The sequence below is a fragment of the Triticum aestivum genome, chromosome 7A, assembly GCF_018294505.1.
Source record: "Triticum aestivum cultivar Chinese Spring chromosome 7A, IWGSC CS RefSeq v2.1, whole genome shotgun sequence".
Classification (NCBI taxonomy): domain Eukaryota; kingdom Viridiplantae; phylum Streptophyta; class Magnoliopsida; order Poales; family Poaceae; genus Triticum; species Triticum aestivum.
The window spans coordinates 561,786,334-561,804,440 of NC_057812.1; the positions used below are offsets into that span (position 1 = coordinate 561,786,334).

Here is an 18,107-nt window from a genome sequence, read left to right on the forward strand (position 1 = left end):
AATAAAAGCAAAGGAAAATAGATCGCAAAGGCAAATAAAATAAAGAAGAGACCCGAGGGCCATATGTTTCACTAGTGGCTTCTCTCGAGAAAAAATAGCAAATGGTGGGTGAACAAATTACTGTTGGGCAATTGATAGAACTTCAAATAATCATGACAATATCTAGGCAATGATCATCATATAGGCATCACGTTCAAGATTAGTAGACTGACTCATGCCTGCATCTACTACTATTACTCCACACATCGACCGCTATCCAGCATGCATCTAGTGTATTAAGTTCATGGAGAAATGGAGTAATGCAAAAGAATGATGACATAATGTAGACAAGATCTATTTATGTAGAAATAGACCACATCTTGTTATCCTTAATAGCAACAATACATACGTGTCGGTTCCCCTTCTGTCACTAGGATCAAGCACCGTAAGATCGAACCCATCACAAAGCACCTCTTCCCATTGCAAGATAAATAAATCAAGTTGGGCAAACAAAACCCAAATATCGGAGAAGAAATACGAGGCTATAAGCAATCATGCATATAGGAGATCAAAAGACTCAAATAACTTTCACGGATAAAAAGATAGATCTGATCATAAACTCAAAGTTCATCGAATCCCAACAAACACACCGCAAAAATAGTTACATCAAATAGATCTCCAAAATACCATTGTATTGAGAATCAAAAGAGAGAGAGGAAGCCATCTAGCTACTAACTACGGACCTTAAGGTCTACAAAGAACTACTCACGCATCATTGGAGAGGCACCAATGGACATGATGAACCCCTTCGTGATGGTTTCTAGATTGGATCTAGTGGTTCTAGAATTTGCGGCAGCTGGAATTGATTTTCGTCGACTCTCCTAGGGTTTCTAAAATATTGGGATATTTATAGAGTAAAGAGGCGGTTCGGGAGGCAACCGAGGTGGGCACAGCCCACCAGGGCGCGCCTGGGCCTCCAGGCGCACCCTGGTGGGTTGTGCTCCCCTCGGAGCACCCCCCAGGTGCTTCTCTGGCCCATTGGATGTCTTCCAGTCCAAAAAAACCACAAAAAGTTTCGCTGCGTTTGGACTCCGTTTGATATTGATTTCCTGCGATGTAAAAAAATGCAAAAAATAGCAACTAGCACTTTGCACTATGTCAATAAGTTAGTACCAAAAAGTGATATAAAATGATTGTAAAACATCCAAGAATAATAATATAACAGCATGAAACAATAAAAAATTATAGATATGTTGGAGACGTATCAGTGCCTCTCGCAGAAGCAAAACCGTTCCTCTCGCAGAAGGAGAAATAAACAAAAAAACGTGTTTTTCCCGTTTCCGGGAGACATGGTTGTGCCTCTCACGGAAGCAAAACCGTGCCTTTTCTGGAAGCAAAAAAAACAAGTCCCTCCGTGCAAAAAGAATTAGAAAAAAATTGCCCAAAAGCTAAGGAAGACTGGTGGAAAACTAAAAAGTCAAAATAACCCAAAAAAACTGTTTATAAAGCCAAAAACGCATGCGAAAAAATAAAAATTAAAATTCAAAAGGAGCGTCTAGATCACGACACATGGCGGCAGCTGAAAGTGCGCCAAGTGGCGCGTCCTCAAACCACCTCCAGTGATCGTTGTGAGGCTTTCGAAGGAGCACTCGTCAACTAGTTGTTCTCGTTCACGTACCTAACTAGGTGCACATCCTCGACACCCGACCCACTGGGTTGCATGCCCGATGGCTGGACGGCCCACACCCTCCTGTGCCTGCTCCGGCCCATCCTTCCGGATCAGCTCGTTCAAATGATTGTGCTGTGTCTCCTGGATCGTGACCACAGTCGTCGGCGTCGGCGCCGCCGCGCACGCCTGCCGCTGTGTCTTCCTCCTATGACTTACCGTCGTCCAACTATCGGGACGGGTGCAGTCGTTGATCGTGAGTGCCGGCAAACGTACCTCAGGTAGAGGCCCCCGTCAAGGCCGAACCGTCGACGCCGCCGTGCGTCGGTGTACTATCTGACGAAGCACCTCGACGTGGCCCGCTGCATTGATTCCCTCCCATGCTGGATTGCTGGCCGGAACAACGCCATCAACGAGCGTCACCGCCACCTCTTCGGAGTAACCAACGGCAACGATTCGCAAAGCAAATTAGATGGCGTCGGAGAAGGAATCTCCGGTGGTCCGGCCGTCATCTCACCGTCATCCTCGCTATCCTTCTCTCATTCCGAAGCCAACGCCCAGAACTGGCCCCCGACACGCCGACCGGCGGCCGGATCGGCCCCACACATCACCGTCGCGGTTTCCTTAGCGTCGCCAGTGTATGAATCCATGAGAGTTGTTTGGAACAATCAGATGAAATTAGTGGTCAAAAAAAATTCAAATGATCGACTGTGTGTAATGAATTTAACGAAATCCGTCTAAAATGTGTCCAAACTTGAAAATGAAACGTAGATTTATTCGTCTATGAGCTTTGAAAATAAAAAAACATACAACATGAGAGTTGTGTGGGAAATTAGGTCAAGCTAGTGGACAAAAAAAAATTCAAATGGTCAACCGTGTACACCGAATTTGACGAAATTCGATTAAAAAGCTTCAAACATAGACACGAAATTGAATATTAACAATCAACGAAGGAACCAATCACGGGAATGAAATCACAATGTCAAGGTGCATCTTTTTTCTGTAGAGCCTATTTTGAATCGAAGCACCGGTGTGTAAATTAGAAGAGATTACACGAAGGATATTAAGGAGGTGAGGAGAACTTACCACACGTGCAAAGCTACTTACCAGCTCGCACCGTCAGAGCCACCCCTGCACTCGTTGGAGCCTCTCTTGCCCCCAATCAGCTATAGCTCCTCTAGATCCAATCATCAAAGATCCACAACCATATACATGCTATATATCCTCCTCCTATATCATGGCCAATGAATTCTGTGATGGAGCACATCGATCTTGGCCACCCAGGCAAGTCACTCCATTCCTTTCCTTCATTAACTTGGGCTGAAAGAGAGGCCTGCTCTGTCTGGTATAGTTTAGCTTTTCGAGACTGTAAAACAGGCATTATATCAGCACCTACTCCATGGAGCCGTCGATTCTGGATCATTTTTCGAAAAAGGAGATATATTAATATCACGAAGATATCAATTATACCCGGTCTCTGCACCTACAAGATGTCACAAGACATTAGAATGCACACAGCCAAAGGAAAAAAACAAAAATGAAAGAAAAAATAAAAGTCCCGCCACAGCGATTAACTCTTCTCAGCAGTAGCACACCAACCACCACCAGATACAACACTCAGGAAACATAAGAGGTCTCCAAAAGCAACGCCTTCAAGAAGGAAATGGTGCATAAGCGCCGTCGTTGCCCGATCCAAAATCTTAGGTTTTCACCCTGAAGTAAGTCTGAGCTCTCAAAACAATTCCTTCAGCAAGGCAATTGCCAGGCACAACCAATGAAAGTCAGACCTTAGGCTTTCACCCTGAAAGTCATGACTCAGCACCCAAAGAGCACCACAAAAAATGAAATCTTGCAATGTTGCCGCCCCCACTTATCAGTGTTGCTTCTGAGAGATATCAAACACCTGGCTGACTCCATTGCCACCAAGGCCCCGTCCGACTAACTAATCCTTCAATCTCAGCCACCATGACCTTCTCCATCGCTGTCTACTCCATGGAAATCGAGAGGCCGACATGTCCCATGGTATCGACAAACTTCAAAACTCCGCGTTACGCCCTCAAAACCTCGTGGGCTGATCTGGACGCACACGAGTCCGATCCAGATCTCTTGGGCAAGATCACCATCAGCAGTTCTAGAACCCATCGATGACCAGATCAAGGAGGGCCAATCATGCCGAACATTGCTGTGATGCAAGCAAAGCACGAGAACCGCCACCTTTATTCACGGCAGCAGGCCCCCACGCCGCCCCGAAACAGCTTGCCGCCGCCTGGCCGGCCATCATCGGCACCACCACGGTGCCTACCGGGCGCCGTCAGGCCCCCAACCACACCACCGTAGCCGATGCTGGATCGTGGTGGCGAACGGGGCAAGAAACATTTTGTTCTTCATATGCTGGATAAATTGTTGAGCGGTAGGTCGGCCTTTGAGATGTTCAATCTATTAAGATACATATTCTCTTGACACTGAGTATAGGAACCATCTTTGTGCTGCACTTGGGAAGTTACATCTTAGCTTAATTAGGTATGTGATCGATGGACTGATGGGCATATGTGCTGAACCAAGAGGAAGCGATCGATGTCATTTAACTCTGCATGAGATACTACATGGAACCCGATAAGAAGCAATACTGAGCCACGAAATGTAACACGGATGAACAATGAAATGCTGCTGCAAAACAAAGTACTGTCTGTGCTTCAGAAATAGGAAATGTTAAAGCAAACAAGGAGAATCACTTGCACGTTCGGCGTCTGCAAACAGCCCTGACATGGCAGATCCTCCATCCCGTTGCAGCCTTTTACCCCTGTATGCTCACTATGTTATCCGCTGCTGCCACTGGCCTCCCCTCTGCTGCAAGAAGCTACCAAAGTACCATTCCTACCCTATGATTGTAACAACAAACACACACAGTCGACATTGGAGTCACCCGTGTCACGGGCATATTTGTGATGGTTAAAGTGCTCTAGAGTCATATGAATGAGTTCCGTAACAAATACTATGATTGTGGTGCTACATACTCCCTTCATTCAGAAATACTTGTCGAAGAAATAAATGTATCTAGACATATTTAGAACTAAAATACGTCTGCATGCATTCATTTCTGTGACATGTATTTCCGGACAAAGGGGGTAGCATTTTGTAGTGGAGATCCCATGTTTTTTTTCTTCAGTTTCATAACCGACAACTTCCCCAGTTCCCCTTGCCCAATTGAGCTTTATGGGCGGGCTTTTCCACGCGCCCATGGCTAGCTCGGGGTTTAAACATGTCTAATTTTTGAAATATAGTGGCGCTAGAGGAGAGGGAGAAGATAGTGTCGGCAGCGACTTACATGAAGGGATGTGCAATGGTTTCTAGACATGGAATCTATGTAGCTAGCTAGAGATGGAGCCATGAAGGTACATCAAGCTAGGAGGTGGAGGGAGGCTATGCTGGTGATTATTTCAAAAACGTGTGCGGGAAAATTCCTATAGTAAATAGTGACACGTTGTCAAATCATAGTGTAACTAAAATGTTGTCCTTTGGCAGTCGAGTTCTACGTCATGATATTTCTCTAGTTTCACTCCTTCGCATGCATTAGCATGCTAACATGAACTTCTTGTTATCTTGTAATTTGTGCTTAAATAATGTAGATAGTATGACGTGCGGTTGTGGTTGTTACCCACCTTGAAGGCCTGAACCTGAGTAAACATCGTTTCTGATCCCGCCCCCCCCCCCCCCCCCCCCCCCAGCTGTCGCCACACGACCATGAAGTTGGTGGCAATTTGACCGTCAACATGGTCAGTTGAATCATAGAAGTATGATAGCCATGTCTATTCCTATTGCTATTCTTTTCTTCTTTCTTTTGCGGGGTTCCTATTGTTATTCTTGAGTGGCCGCCGACTGAAATTTCTTGTTTGCAAGTCGCTTAGAAACATAAAAGTTCGATTTAGTAAAAAGTGCAATTTGCACTTCTTCACCAAGTTGCACTTTTCATATATGAACTTAGACATAAGTAACCTCAAGCAACTTAGGATCATCAAAACCGTGCATATAATCATCTTTAGTTGCATGTCGCAACGGCGAATATGAATGTGGCCAGTTACTATATTTTTTTCGAGACAAGGTAAGCCACGGTACTCATTCAGACGATTGCGTGCAGCCGACGATGGAGCTTGAGATGTCGGGGGCCCACAGGCAGAGCTAGGCCCACCGATCGATTCTGGGATCCCAAGGACAGGCAGGAAGAAAGATACCCACGCAAAGGAGGAGCCCATCTTCCGGCCTGCTCACGCCATGCCACACCATGCAGCATCGACCACATCTCTCCTTGACAGTCAGTCAGGTTATCCGTTGCACTCCTATGAGTGCTATGGCTTTGCATCATTCCCTCGCACAAAAGATCACGTATAGCCCCTGCAGCTATAGATACAGCCACTACCATTGCAGGCCGGCCGGTGGCCTCTCGTGTCATGGATGGAAAAACGACAGAAAAAAATATATGCTGCTCACAGCCTCACACATGCAGATCGGAGTATAGAGCCCAAAATGAAGTGTATATAAAGAAGTGTTGACCCAGCTTAATTAAATTGCAAGTGCGCAACGTATGTCGATCCACAAGGTTGTGCGTCGTTCTACTAGGCTTTCCTCACTTACAAAAAACATCCATACGAAAAGACTTGTACTCCCCGCTCGCAACGAGGGAGTACAAGTCTGGTATATCGAGCCGTCTTTCTCTTGCACTACCGGACGGCACGCAGTGAACAAATCTCGATGACAATATATGCCACCTATGGATCTCGGGGACACCCTTGTGTTATAGCTAGGCTTTTTGCGGCCTGGGAGGCGTACTTTGCTATGCCTGTGATGAGAAAGGTCGCGTGTACGTGTAGTAGCTAGGACGTACACGAGCTATAAGGATCGAGTAAAAAGATGCATGCAGGCTTTACAGATACCAGGGAAAAGGATATGCCCGCTTTGCGAACATGTGCGTGCGTCTCTGACGCGCCACCACGGTACACGACCCATGCATGGCACGCGCTTACCACGGTACAGTCCCCTTCCATCTATCATCACGACACAATCTTGTCCAAATCATTTTGAGAGAGAGAGAGAGAGAGAGAGAGAAGACGTGTAGAATATTCTTGCAACACGCACGTCTATCCACGGCACGGCATCATTAACCAGGTGGCTAGCTAGGCAGTAGCCACGAACCATGCATGACGCCTCACTCCATTGGCCAGGCCTGTCGCCGGCTCTGCACGTACGCACGCATATGCATGTCCTTTCTTAAGTTTTTTTTTCTTTTGCGAAAACGCATATGCATCAATGCATGTCCCTGACATGATCGATGCATGCGCAGGCCGGCAGGCGCAGCCGACGTGCGTGCTGGAGACGAGATGCCTTGTCTGCGCGCGCACGCCAACGCCGGCGCGACGTCGAGTCGGCAATAATTGGCAAGAGGATTTGCAATGTGCGTAAAAAAAATTGAGACTTTGCAATGTGCTACTTTTTTTTGAGACAATATTGCAATGTGCTACTAAATAATAACGCTCACTATTTCGTTGAAACCACGGGCGGGCCGGATTGTGCGGCCCATGCAGACTTGGGCGACGGCTCTACTACTACTGTGCCCCTGGGTCCGTCAAGGCGGTCGACGGCGTAGGTTGTCGGTCCCACGGCGCCGGCCGGCAGCGTGAAGGCACCTCGGCTCGGCCCTGTCCAAACACGGTCGATGGACGGACGGATCGAGAGAACGCGCCGTACGCCCATCCATCTTTCGATATGGACTCGCCTCGCTCGCTGCTGCTTGCTCTGCAGGTGCACGCATGCGAGGAGCTACGCGATGGAAAAATGGCGTAGTCAGTCATTCATGCACGGACGACGTGAGTGTCTCATCAGGACAAAAGAAAACGGTTTTGTCTGTAAATCATTCACTCACTCATGAGCAGCATCTGCTTCGAGCGCTAGCGACGGAGAGATCACGCGGAAACGACGAAGGAGGCCAACGACCTTTGTAGCATGTGTCTCACATGACATGTCGCGACAGCCGGCCGGAGACGCGTCCTGTCCGCTCGTACCGTTTACAGAGAAGCCGTGACATTACAGTGCGTAGTGTCCGTCAGCGTGCACGAGACGAGGGCGCCTGCCTGCGCAACCAGGCGGTACGCCCTCCCTCCCGGCCCAGATGTACAGAGCCCCGGCGGACACCAGCAATGTCCCCGGCTGGCACCGGCAGGGCATGCCAGCGCGGCATGTAGCCTGTCGCCTCTGCACGTTCACCTCCGGCTGTCGACGTCCGCGACGGATACGATCTCGTCCAGGTCGGGGACTGCCGCCGGCGTCAGCATGTTGCGCGAGCTGCCGAAGCGCTCGTTGGGCGCCCGCGCCACCGGAATCTCGACGCTGTCGCCGCGGCCGGCGACGGGATCCGTGGCGCCGGCCTTCTTCAAGGTGAGTGAGTTCCGGAGGCTCGTCTCTGAGCGGCCCCTCTTCCGGGCACCCGTGGCCCAGTTCGCCACGGACTCGTGGAGGCCCGAGCCCAGCGCTTGCAGCTTGATGTCTCCGCTCATCTGGCCCAACAGAATCAGCGTGTCATATATCTGACTTTTTAAACTGTGGAAGCAGGGGGGAGTGAATATTTCACGGAGTTTACGTGGGTGACGATGGCGTATAATGGCAGGGTGATGTAGCTGCACACCACCTGGATGATCAGACTGCAAAAAGAACACATAAATCATTTCTGAAGTACTACTAACAAGTAATCTAAACACTCTTATATTTCTTTACGGAGGGAGTATATGAGAAGGCCACGGAATATCCGTGAGAACAAATGGCAATCCTGAATTTTACTGACCCAATAACAAGTCTGGAGATGGCGTAAGCCTTCTTCTCCATGATGCATGAATCGAACCCATATGTTACCTGTGGAGGTCATGACTTTGTTAGTTAGCTCCAGAGCCTAATTATATTCGGGAGTTGGTTTAGGTGAGAGCGTGGGAAAGGATAATACCAAGACCCAGAAGAAAAAACCAATCTCGAAGGCGTTCTGGAATAGGATGAAATGGATCAAATGAAGGACAATTGAAGGTTTCCCAAACCAGAAATGCTCCTTGGATGGCTTTATGTTCGGGACTTGGTTTGTTTTATCTGCTAATGATGCTGCTGCCTCTTGAGCTAATCGAGTAATAATGTGCTGTAGCTTTGCGCCAACAACAAGCAGGAGCTGCAATTTACCCCATTGTTAAGAATTGTCCTCGATCAGATAAAAAGGGTTTTTTAGATTACTTTTACTAAATAAGCATAACAACTAACATAGGCGTGATCAGAATTGAGAAGTACAGTACATAATAGGATATTTGAATGAACAGACGCAGTGTAGCAGAGGAATACTTACAAATAGAGGCAAGAAAGCTAACCAGAAGTATGTGTGCCATCCTGCATTTGGTGGCAAATAAAATTATAAAGAACATACAGAACAGAAACCTATTAAATGCATATCCTGATCAACAAATGGACGGATGCCGATATATGAAACCTTAAGATATTTAATCAACAGTCAAGTGCTTGGTAAAGGGTATTCATCAGATTCGACTGGTTAAGAGTTTAAATGACAACATGTGGTGGAAAAATAAGTAAAGTTACCGGGGATTATAGCTGCACTGCATATCTAACAAACTATAGGGACATGTGTTCAGTGGTTCAGTCAGACTTACCATTTATATTCAGCAAAAGGAAAACGATAACAAAAAGCCACAGGTACCAGCTGCATCAAAGTTACTAATATTAAAGGCACGTATATATTCAAGTCAAAGTTAGAATTTCTCTACAAAAATACCAACCTGATACCAACAACCCTCTTAAAGTCATGCTCAAGGGCACGGGTCATGTACTTGTGGAAATCAAAGTTTGGGTGCCTTGGGTAGTGTATCTGAATTAAATGGAAGAAAGGGAGAAAATACCCTATTAGCTTCAAGCCTTCAATAGCAGTACGGAGAAATGCATGAGAAAAATATGCAAGAGTTAAAGTAAGTAATATATCTTACTAAGACGAACGCTGATCTAAGCGCTTCATAATCTGATTTACCCACAGAATCATGAAATTGCTTCGAGAACGCAATCTGCATTGAGTGAATCAAACCTTTATGGTCAAGTCGAAGATAGACTAACAGACATAGTGACACATGAAACGAACACGGTTCAAATAAATATTACCGCAATAACTGTATACATACTGTGCGACTGGGAGCAATTAATTATGGTAAATGACAAATGGATGTTTTCTGGAAATTGATTCATCAACTGAAAAAATCATACAGCAGGAGCACCTTGAATCAATGAATGATCATGTCGTACTGCAGTTTTGTGCGCATGCTTGCCATATTTTGAGGACAGTGTGTGTTCAGGCCCTAAACCCAGCTGCTGAGTCATTTTCCCCAGACTAATAAATGATAGAGCATTCATTGGTACACAACTACGATAATCTACCTAAGGAGCATGAAAAGTAAATATGACAATGTGATTTCCTATAATTTTCATCCAGTGTCAGTTAATAAAAGTTGACAGTTCTGTCTAATTCCACGTTTTTAAGGCATCCATAAGCAACGCCTAAGGCGTCGCTTAGGCAGTAAAGCGCCCTGGCAGTTCCCTAGCATTTTGTCGGTCTTAGGCGCTTATGTGTTGCTTAGGCGGTAAGGTGGGGGTAGATCGCCTTATGAAGCCTTACCGCCTTAAAAACCTTGGTCAAATTTACTTTTGCATGTTATGCTAATGAGAAGCAGTGAACGCATGCAGTTTAGTCGAGGCTACTGCATGCAATGTGATAAACATGTTTACCATAGTGAATCCTTATGTTACATATAGATAATAATTTGGATAAATGCATGCACGCAATCAAGGTGCAGATAGACCATTCTAGATAACTGAATTGAGCAATATAACAGGATTGGCAGACGACTTACTATCCAGCTCACAACAGCCAGCTGCTTCCAAAATCCCCTGGTTCGCTCACTGACCAATTCACCCTGGTGATTATGGCGTAGCACAACATGCAATGGTGTAACGTTTCCTACAATATCTGTTTGTAGTTCTGCAACTGTTTCTCCAGAAAGAAAAGAAAACATTGAGCCAGAAATCTTTAACGCCTATTAAGTAAAAAACACAAACGGACCCTTTACAGCATAAATGAAGGGGAAAAGGGCCAATGGAACAGGCAGAAATATAATGCATCGATGCCATAAGGAGACAGTGCAAATTAGGAGACTCGGTTTCCATCCAACTGCGAAGTATTCACTTATTCTGCCATGTCAGTTGTTGCTCATGTTGTGGCGCGAAACCAACAGAACAGACAACAAATCGCATACTTGTTGCAGAATTTGACCGATGGTCAAAATGTGGACACATGGGGCATATCTAGTAGAGCCATAGGGATGCGCAGAACGCCTGGGTAACCCCAATATGTGAGATTTTTTTCAGGCATAAATTATGTGTAGGTATATGGGCATATGGCCCCAATATGTTATGAATGTTTAAGGATCTAAATAATTTTGATGGGCTTCCTATTCAACATTATAAGTTATGGAATTTACCTGTAAATTTGGTATTGCTCTGACCGGCAGAGAGGGCAAATGTTTACATATATTTTCTGCATTTTTTATTTAATCTTGTGAAAACAAAGATTTAAAATAAGTATCGACATTCGACAATCAACTCTTGCATGAGCAAGGGGTTTTCTTGAAGTGTTTACGAGGAATACAAACACATCGTGTGTAATTTGTGAGTTATATAGTAGCTATTGTGTACTCTTCTATCCATGCAAGTCCTTATTTGTATTGTTAAAAAAAGTGAAACTCATTTGTGTCGGACTAATTATGTGTCTGGAGACTCTGGACAGGACAACTTCTGACTGTAACTGCACACACCCATTCAAAATTTTCTAGTACAAAGACAACAGAATCTGCAGAAAAATAATTCAAGAAAACTTGAAAAGGTGTTTGATCGGATGCAAATAATGTACTCCCTCCGTAAAGAAATATAAGTGTTTAGATCACTAGAGTAGTGATCTAAACCTCTAGTGATCTAAACGCTCTTATATTTCTTTACAGAGGGGGTAGCAAATACCAGCCTTCCAATGCTTATTTAATTTTAACATTTCTTGAAGCTCAGGAAGATCAGGCAAGAACCAGTACAAACATCTTGAAGAACTGCGTAGAAGCATGAGAACGCTAGGGGTGGGGTTGGTGATGAAGCAACATGTGTATAAAGAATATAATTGCATTTTTAACTTAACAGTGAGTATGGATAACAATCACGAATCATGACCGACTCTCTCTTTAGTATGTCATATTTCTTCATATTTGATTATATGTCCCAATATATAACTACATTATATAATGTCACCTAGGAAGCCCACATCAAGTACTTACAAAAATCAATCAAGTAGACAAAAAAGATAGGGCAATAACGCACATTTATGTTGTATATCTCGGTGAATTCCATTCTCCCAATGCTTCCATCTTCTTATCTAGAAAATTTTAGCGGGAGTAAGTTTGTCGTGCACAAACATGGTCATACCTAACTTTTTATTTGAAGACGTACCTTCGCTCCACCAAGCAATATTGTTGTAGCACAGAAAACCACATGGACCAAGCCAAGTACAAATATGAATATGTGCAGCTGATGCAATGCCTCCAGTGATAGAAAGGGGACATCACCCTGAAACAGAGCAAGCCTATCTTTATAATGATCATTCTAGAATACATTTCTGCATAATACACTTCAACTGCTTCCCTTTTAAGGAATGCCACTTTACATTGCTTCATGTGACACAGTGACAGACAAATAACACGAGGCGTTTCTACCCAATATAGAAGGATCTGTATCTCATAAAATAGGTGCCCAACAATAAGACATCCAGTTCGAAGATACAATCAGGTTTCAGTTCCAGGACAATGATGGCTCAACATTTTTGCGAATATGGAACTTCCTAACCTTTTTCTTGCAAACTATGCCACCTTCTTCTATAACTTTGTGATTCTCTCTCTTGCATGGAAGCATGAAACGTGTAGCGGTTTCCGGAATGCAAATGTGAACAATAAAACTCTGTGAGAGACTCAGGATGAAGGAAATGAATCCAAGAAGCATTAACTCTGCATATGTAGTCATTGAACCAGATAAGACACAGAGGAACAAGAAGAAGAAGAAGAAATCAATATCATATAGTAAGTGAGCAAAATATTTGCCAACCCTTTGTCGTGTTTCCTATGTATCATTTTCTGAAGTCAAAGCTCTTCAACCATGTACATATTTGCCGAAAAAACATACTACAATAAACTATTTAAGTTTTATAATAGATATAGCATGTATTTAGCATACAGTTACTAATAACAAATGAATCTGAATGGTCCGATTAATAAGGCATGCTGAGATGCCAATTGATAAGTTCACACAACAATATTCCTGAATGTTACCTTCTTTTAGTCTCTGTAGGGACGAATACAATGTTTTCTGCTGCTTATGTTTTAATGCCTGCACGGTTGTAGAAGAAAGCATAAGTAGGATGGGGGAATCATTGCAACCTCGGGACAGAGGTACATCAAAAGCTGGAGGGGATCACATTATGCCAGGAGGCATATGCAAGGAAGGTACTTGAAAGCCGTGGCATGAAAGATTGCAATCGCATTGTCGCTCCAATGGAACCTCGTCTTGAGCTGAGCAAGAAGAGCAAAGTATCCGCAGTTGATGCAATAGAGTATATTGCAGCTACCACTGCGGTGTGCCAAAGTGTGTGGCTAGAGAGGCTACACGGTGATCTCATGGATCAAGGTCCGAAACGAGTGGTGCTCAACGTTGATGGAAAGTCTACAACTTTTCTATGCGAAGAACCAGTGCGGCGTGATAGGAGTAAGCACATTGATACGGTGTATCACTACATAAAGGATTGCGTGGAAGAAGGTAAGACGAAGGTCAACTACACTTGCACCGAAGATCAGCTGGCGGACATCGTGACCAAGACTTTGGATCGAGAGAAGTTCTTGAAGATGCGAAGAAGGATCGGCGTCGGTGCTGTGACGTGACGACGTCGTGTTTAGGGGGTGATTGTTGGGATTAAACCCGACGTTCTGTAAGGATACATGTATGTGTACGTCTCCGACTAGTGTAGGGATTAGAGATACCTAGTAGGACTAGTACTAGGCAGGCTAGCAGCTAATATATATACGTGTATCCAGCCCCTGGAAACAATACCGTGAGTTGAAGGAATAAACTCAAGGCTCGATACGAGCCTTTGGCAACCCAGCATTTCGCGTGCGTGCGTGTATTACGTCCAGCCAGAATCGATCAAGTAGATTAGGCTTTGTACGCGCGTGTGGAATTTGCTTCAGCCAGCGGTAGATCAATCAGGCGCACCTGCTTTGCTAGTTGGAGGCTAGCTTTGTATTGCGCTGGGTGGATTGATCGGACGAAGCTAGCTTGCATTGCTTCGTCGTCGTTCGTCGTCGGTCGTATCGCCGTTGCCGGAAGTACTCGGCATCGGGACAGGGCCAACACTGACTTCAAAAGCAAGTTAAAGGAAAAAAATGTTCTTGAGTATTAAATCCTGTGTTGAGACCTTAACATGGATTGCCTGCTTTTTGGAATGTGCAAGATGAAAGTTTATCACTATTATGGTTTCAATAAAATAATACAAGATGGTAGCACCCTTAGAAGTCCTAAATGCAAAGAAGACTGAGCAATCAAGTAACAGAAAAGAGCAATAACATGATTTCAGCACTATCCCAGATCATATAACTGACAGGAAGACAACCAGGAAGAAAGTTGGTGAACCTAATTTGAGCCAGTCAACACTCAGGGATAGCTGACAATGAAACTGTTCTGCAAAAAGAGCAATGTCGCGGACCATGGAAAGTATTACACCAGCAAACTACCGAGCGGGGAACTGCACTTGCTTGATGATGCTAGCGAAGGAGTGTGTTTTTTTGTAGAATTCTGGAACATGAATATGTGAAGCTAATAACGGAGTACATTTTGCTCATAGACATGTAACTGTTCATTCTAAGTACAGTGTCAAAAGTTGCAACATAGAGAGGGTCAGGGGAGAGTAAATTGGGCCAAAAAATCCACTTGAGCTCGCAAATCGAATGCCAGAAGGAACAGGCGCCTAACCCCAGCAAGTTCGTTTTGCCGCAGAGACCAAAATTTCATACAATCCTTCACCTGAACCCCCACAGTTCACCAGGAATTGGCAGGTATAGTACTAGTACTACCTTTCTAGCTAAATATAACACGTTTTTGCAGTTCAATTTGGCAGGTATAGGAATTGGCAGGAGTAGTACATTTTTCCTGCTTCCACGGTCGAACCAAGTAACCAACGAGCATATACTGATTTGTCCGCGGAATGTAAAATAAAAAAATAAAAAAATGAGCTGATAATAGGGGGGGGGGGGGGGGGGTGTGAATAGGGAGGGTCGGAGGGGGGAGGCGTGCCTTGCCGAGGTAGTGGAGGAAGCGCTCGGCGGCGAGGGAGACGGAGACGATGACGAAGCAGACGGCGGCCACGACCCAGGTGGGCGTGTGCTCGAGGGACGCGTCGTCCATGCCTCCGCCTCGATCTTCTTCTGATTATGCTGCTGCGGCGGCGGCTTGGCAACCATGGCTAGGTTCTCGGGTAAGGTGGCGTGCGGTTAAAGGGGGATGGGGGCAAGGCGAGCGGCAAGGAAGGAATCGGCCTGTCGCAGCGCTGCCTTGCCGACCGCGGCCACCGGATCGATTCCATCCCCGCGCTCGTGCGCTCTAGCTAGTGGCTAGTGCTGTGCTTGCTCCTGGCTAGCACGCTGTGCGCGTGTGGGGAAGGGGGCGGACGGGGATGCTTTGCTTCAGCCGCCGGTCTTCTCGTGTCCTGAGTCCTGACGCGCCAAGCTGCCGGCCGACGGACGGTCCATTCCTTCCGGTGGCAGGACGAGCCGCTGGGTCGTGAGACATACCTGACCATCTGGGCCGGCAGGCCCGGCCCATCATAAAACGTGCCGCCGCACACACCTGTGGAGGGGAGCGGCGATTTTTTTAACACGATACCGACGCGTGTGCTCTTATATACATGCATACGTTTCCCTCAAAAAATACACGGTACATACTTATTCCTACGAACACACATGCACACCCTACCTCTAGGAGTATCTTTGAGAGACTGGACCGACATATCATCTTGAGATTGACGAGGTCACCAGCGTCTCGTAGTCGACGAGAATGTCTCTCCCCACTAAATATGTATCGCCCAAATCCTGAAATAAATTTAAAAAGAATGCGAGCACCAGGACTTGAACCTGCTGGGCTGGGGTTATCATTGTCCACCTAACTATCCAACCACAAGTTGCTTCACGGGAGCGGCAAAATTAAGGGCTACCCTTCATGAGAAGGAACCGACGTGCTGAAGAGGGAACAAATGTGCACCTCCCACTCCCCCAACACGTGGTTTTCGGCAGAACCATGTGCGGGGCCGGACGTCCATATTTATCCATTTCACTGTTTTCTCTGTTTTTCTATTTGTTCTTTTCATCTTTAGAACAATTTGATATTTTTAAAAAGTTTTAAATTACAAACAGTTGAGAAACGTTGCATGAAAAACAAAAAAAAATTCTAGGCACACGCAATATTTATCCATGGAGATGCATAACTACAAGAGAGGGAGAGCATCTTCATACCCTTGAAAATCATTAAGCGGAAGCGTTTATCAACGCGGTTGAAGTAGTCGTACACCTTCACGATCCATTCCGATCAAGTACCGAACGTACGGCACCTTCACGTTCAGCACACATTTAGTTCGATGACATCCTGGCCCTTGATCCAGCAAGAGGGGTGAAGTAGTAGATGAGTTCCGTCAGCACGACGACGTGGTGATGGTGTTGGTGAGGAACAATCTCCGCAGGGTTTCGCCAAGCACAACAAAAACTATGATGGAGGATAAACTAGACGGGCGGGGTTGCCGACACACGGCTTGGTGTATCTTGATGTGTTCCGGGTGCTAACCCTGCCCCTTTATTTATATGTTGAGCCCTAGGGTCGAAAGTTGGAGAAAGAGCCTCCTCAAAGTCGGTTTTGCCTGCAAGGAAGAGTCCTTCTCGGACTTCCGGGACCAGACGCCACAGTCCTTGGCGTCTGGCCCAGATGCCATGGGCCTCGGCGTTTGGCCCAGGGCCAGATGACACGGTCTCCGGTGTTTGGGCCCTGACCTCTGCAAAACATCCTTTTGCACCGACCTAAGGCCCCGCGGGCCTTACCCCTTGGCCTAACCATATCATCCTATATATTGATCTTTACCTTCGGACCATTTAGGAGCTCCTCGTCATGTCCGTGATCTCATCCGGGACTCCGAACAACATTCAGTCACCAACATACATAACTCATATAATAATATATCGTCAACGAACGTTAAGCGTGCGGACCCTACGGGTTCGAGAACTATGTAGACATGACCGAGACACTTATCCGGTTAATAACCAATAGCGGAACCTGGATGCCCATATTGGCTCCTACATATTCTACGAAGATCTTTATCGGTCGAACCTTATGACAACATACGTAATTCTCTTTGTCCATCGGTACGTTACTTGCCCGAGATTCGATCGTCGGTATTTTCATACCTAGTTCAATCTCGTTACCGGCAAGTATCTTTACTCGTTCCGTAATACATCATCCTGTAACTAACTCCTAAGTCGCTTTGCTTGCAATCTTCTTGTGATGTTGTATTACCGAGAGGGCCCAGAGATACCTCTCTGATACACGGAGTGACAAATCTCAATCTCGATTCAGGCCAACTCAACAGACACCTTCGGAGATACATGTAGAGCATCTTTATGATCACCTAGTTACGTTGTGACGTTTGATAGCACACAAGGTAATCCTCCGGTATCCGGGAGTTGCATGATCTCATGGTTGAAGGAACATGTATTTGACATTAAGAAAGTAGTAGCAATAAATTGAACGATCATATGCTAAGCTAATGGATGAGTCTTGTCCATCACATCATTCTCCTAATGATGTGATCCCGTTATCAAATGACAACACATGTCTATGGTTAGGAAACCTTAACCATCTTTGATCAACGAGCTAGTCTATGTATTTAAGTTTTCGATCAATACAATTCTAGCATTAATAATAAACCTTTATCATGAATAAGGAAATATAAAATAACAACTTTATTATTGCTTCTAGGGCATATTTCCTTCACAAACAGATTGTGAATTTTGAAAAAAAAATCAAGAAATCATAATATTTTCATGAATTCGAGATAGTTCTAAATTATAATAAATGTTCAGCAAATCATAAACTGTTCAAGGATTCAAAAAAGTGAGTCATTTTAAAAAAGTGTTCAAATTCAAAAAATGTGGAACATTTTGAAAAAAAACATTCAGAAAATAGAAAATGGTCATAGTTTACAAAAAAATCGCAGATTCAAAAAGTGTCCGTGAATTTTAAAACATTTCATAAGTTTTTG

At 45.1% G+C, this 18,107-nt stretch overlaps 1 protein-coding gene across 3 annotated transcripts; it reads right to left on the minus strand.

The window, feature by feature from the left end:
* Window positions 1–7,182: 7,182 nt before the first annotated feature.
* LOC123148248 (MLO-like protein 13) lies at window positions 7,183–15,549 on the minus strand. 3 transcript variants are annotated; one of them, XR_006473691.1, is made up of 15 exons: window positions 15,101–15,549; window positions 13,087–13,144; window positions 12,608–12,765; window positions 12,215–12,331; window positions 12,086–12,140; window positions 10,579–10,712; window positions 9,664–9,738; window positions 9,460–9,548; window positions 9,334–9,383; window positions 9,015–9,055; window positions 8,631–8,843; window positions 8,475–8,542; window positions 8,274–8,334; window positions 7,560–8,190; window positions 7,183–7,456 (listed from the first exon to the last, which is right to left on the minus strand). XR_006473691.1 is itself a non-coding variant. In XM_044567635.1 (14 exons), the coding sequence occupies exons 1-14, from the start codon at window positions 15,209–15,211 to the stop codon at window positions 7,897–7,899; spliced, it is 1,524 nt and encodes a 507-aa protein (XP_044423570.1). In that variant the 5' UTR covers window positions 15,212–15,549; the 3' UTR covers window positions 7,535–7,896. The 3 variants fall into 3 exon arrangements, 2 of the variants coding, with proteins under 2 accessions (XP_044423570.1, XP_044423571.1); XM_044567635.1 differs by lacking the exon at window positions 7,183–7,456 and having other exon boundaries at window positions 7,535–8,190; XM_044567636.1 differs by lacking the exons at window positions 7,183–7,456; window positions 15,101–15,549 and adding an exon at window positions 13,265–15,042 and having other exon boundaries at window positions 7,535–8,190.
* Between the last annotated feature and the right edge of the window lie 2,558 nt (window positions 15,550–18,107).

Coding starts and splice junctions, on each gene's coding strand:
- LOC123148248 (XM_044567635.1), bottom strand. CDS start 15,211: ATGGACGACGCGTCCCTCGAGCACACGCCCACCTGGGTCGTGGCCGCC. Junction 12,766..13,086: donor CCTACAGAGACTAAAAGAAG/GTAACATTCAGG, acceptor CTACATATGCAG/AGTTAATGCTTCTTGGATTC. Junction 8,844..9,014: donor TAGCTTTCTTGCCTCTATTT/GTAAGTATTCCT, acceptor GGTAAATTGCAG/CTCCTGCTTGTTGTTGGCGC.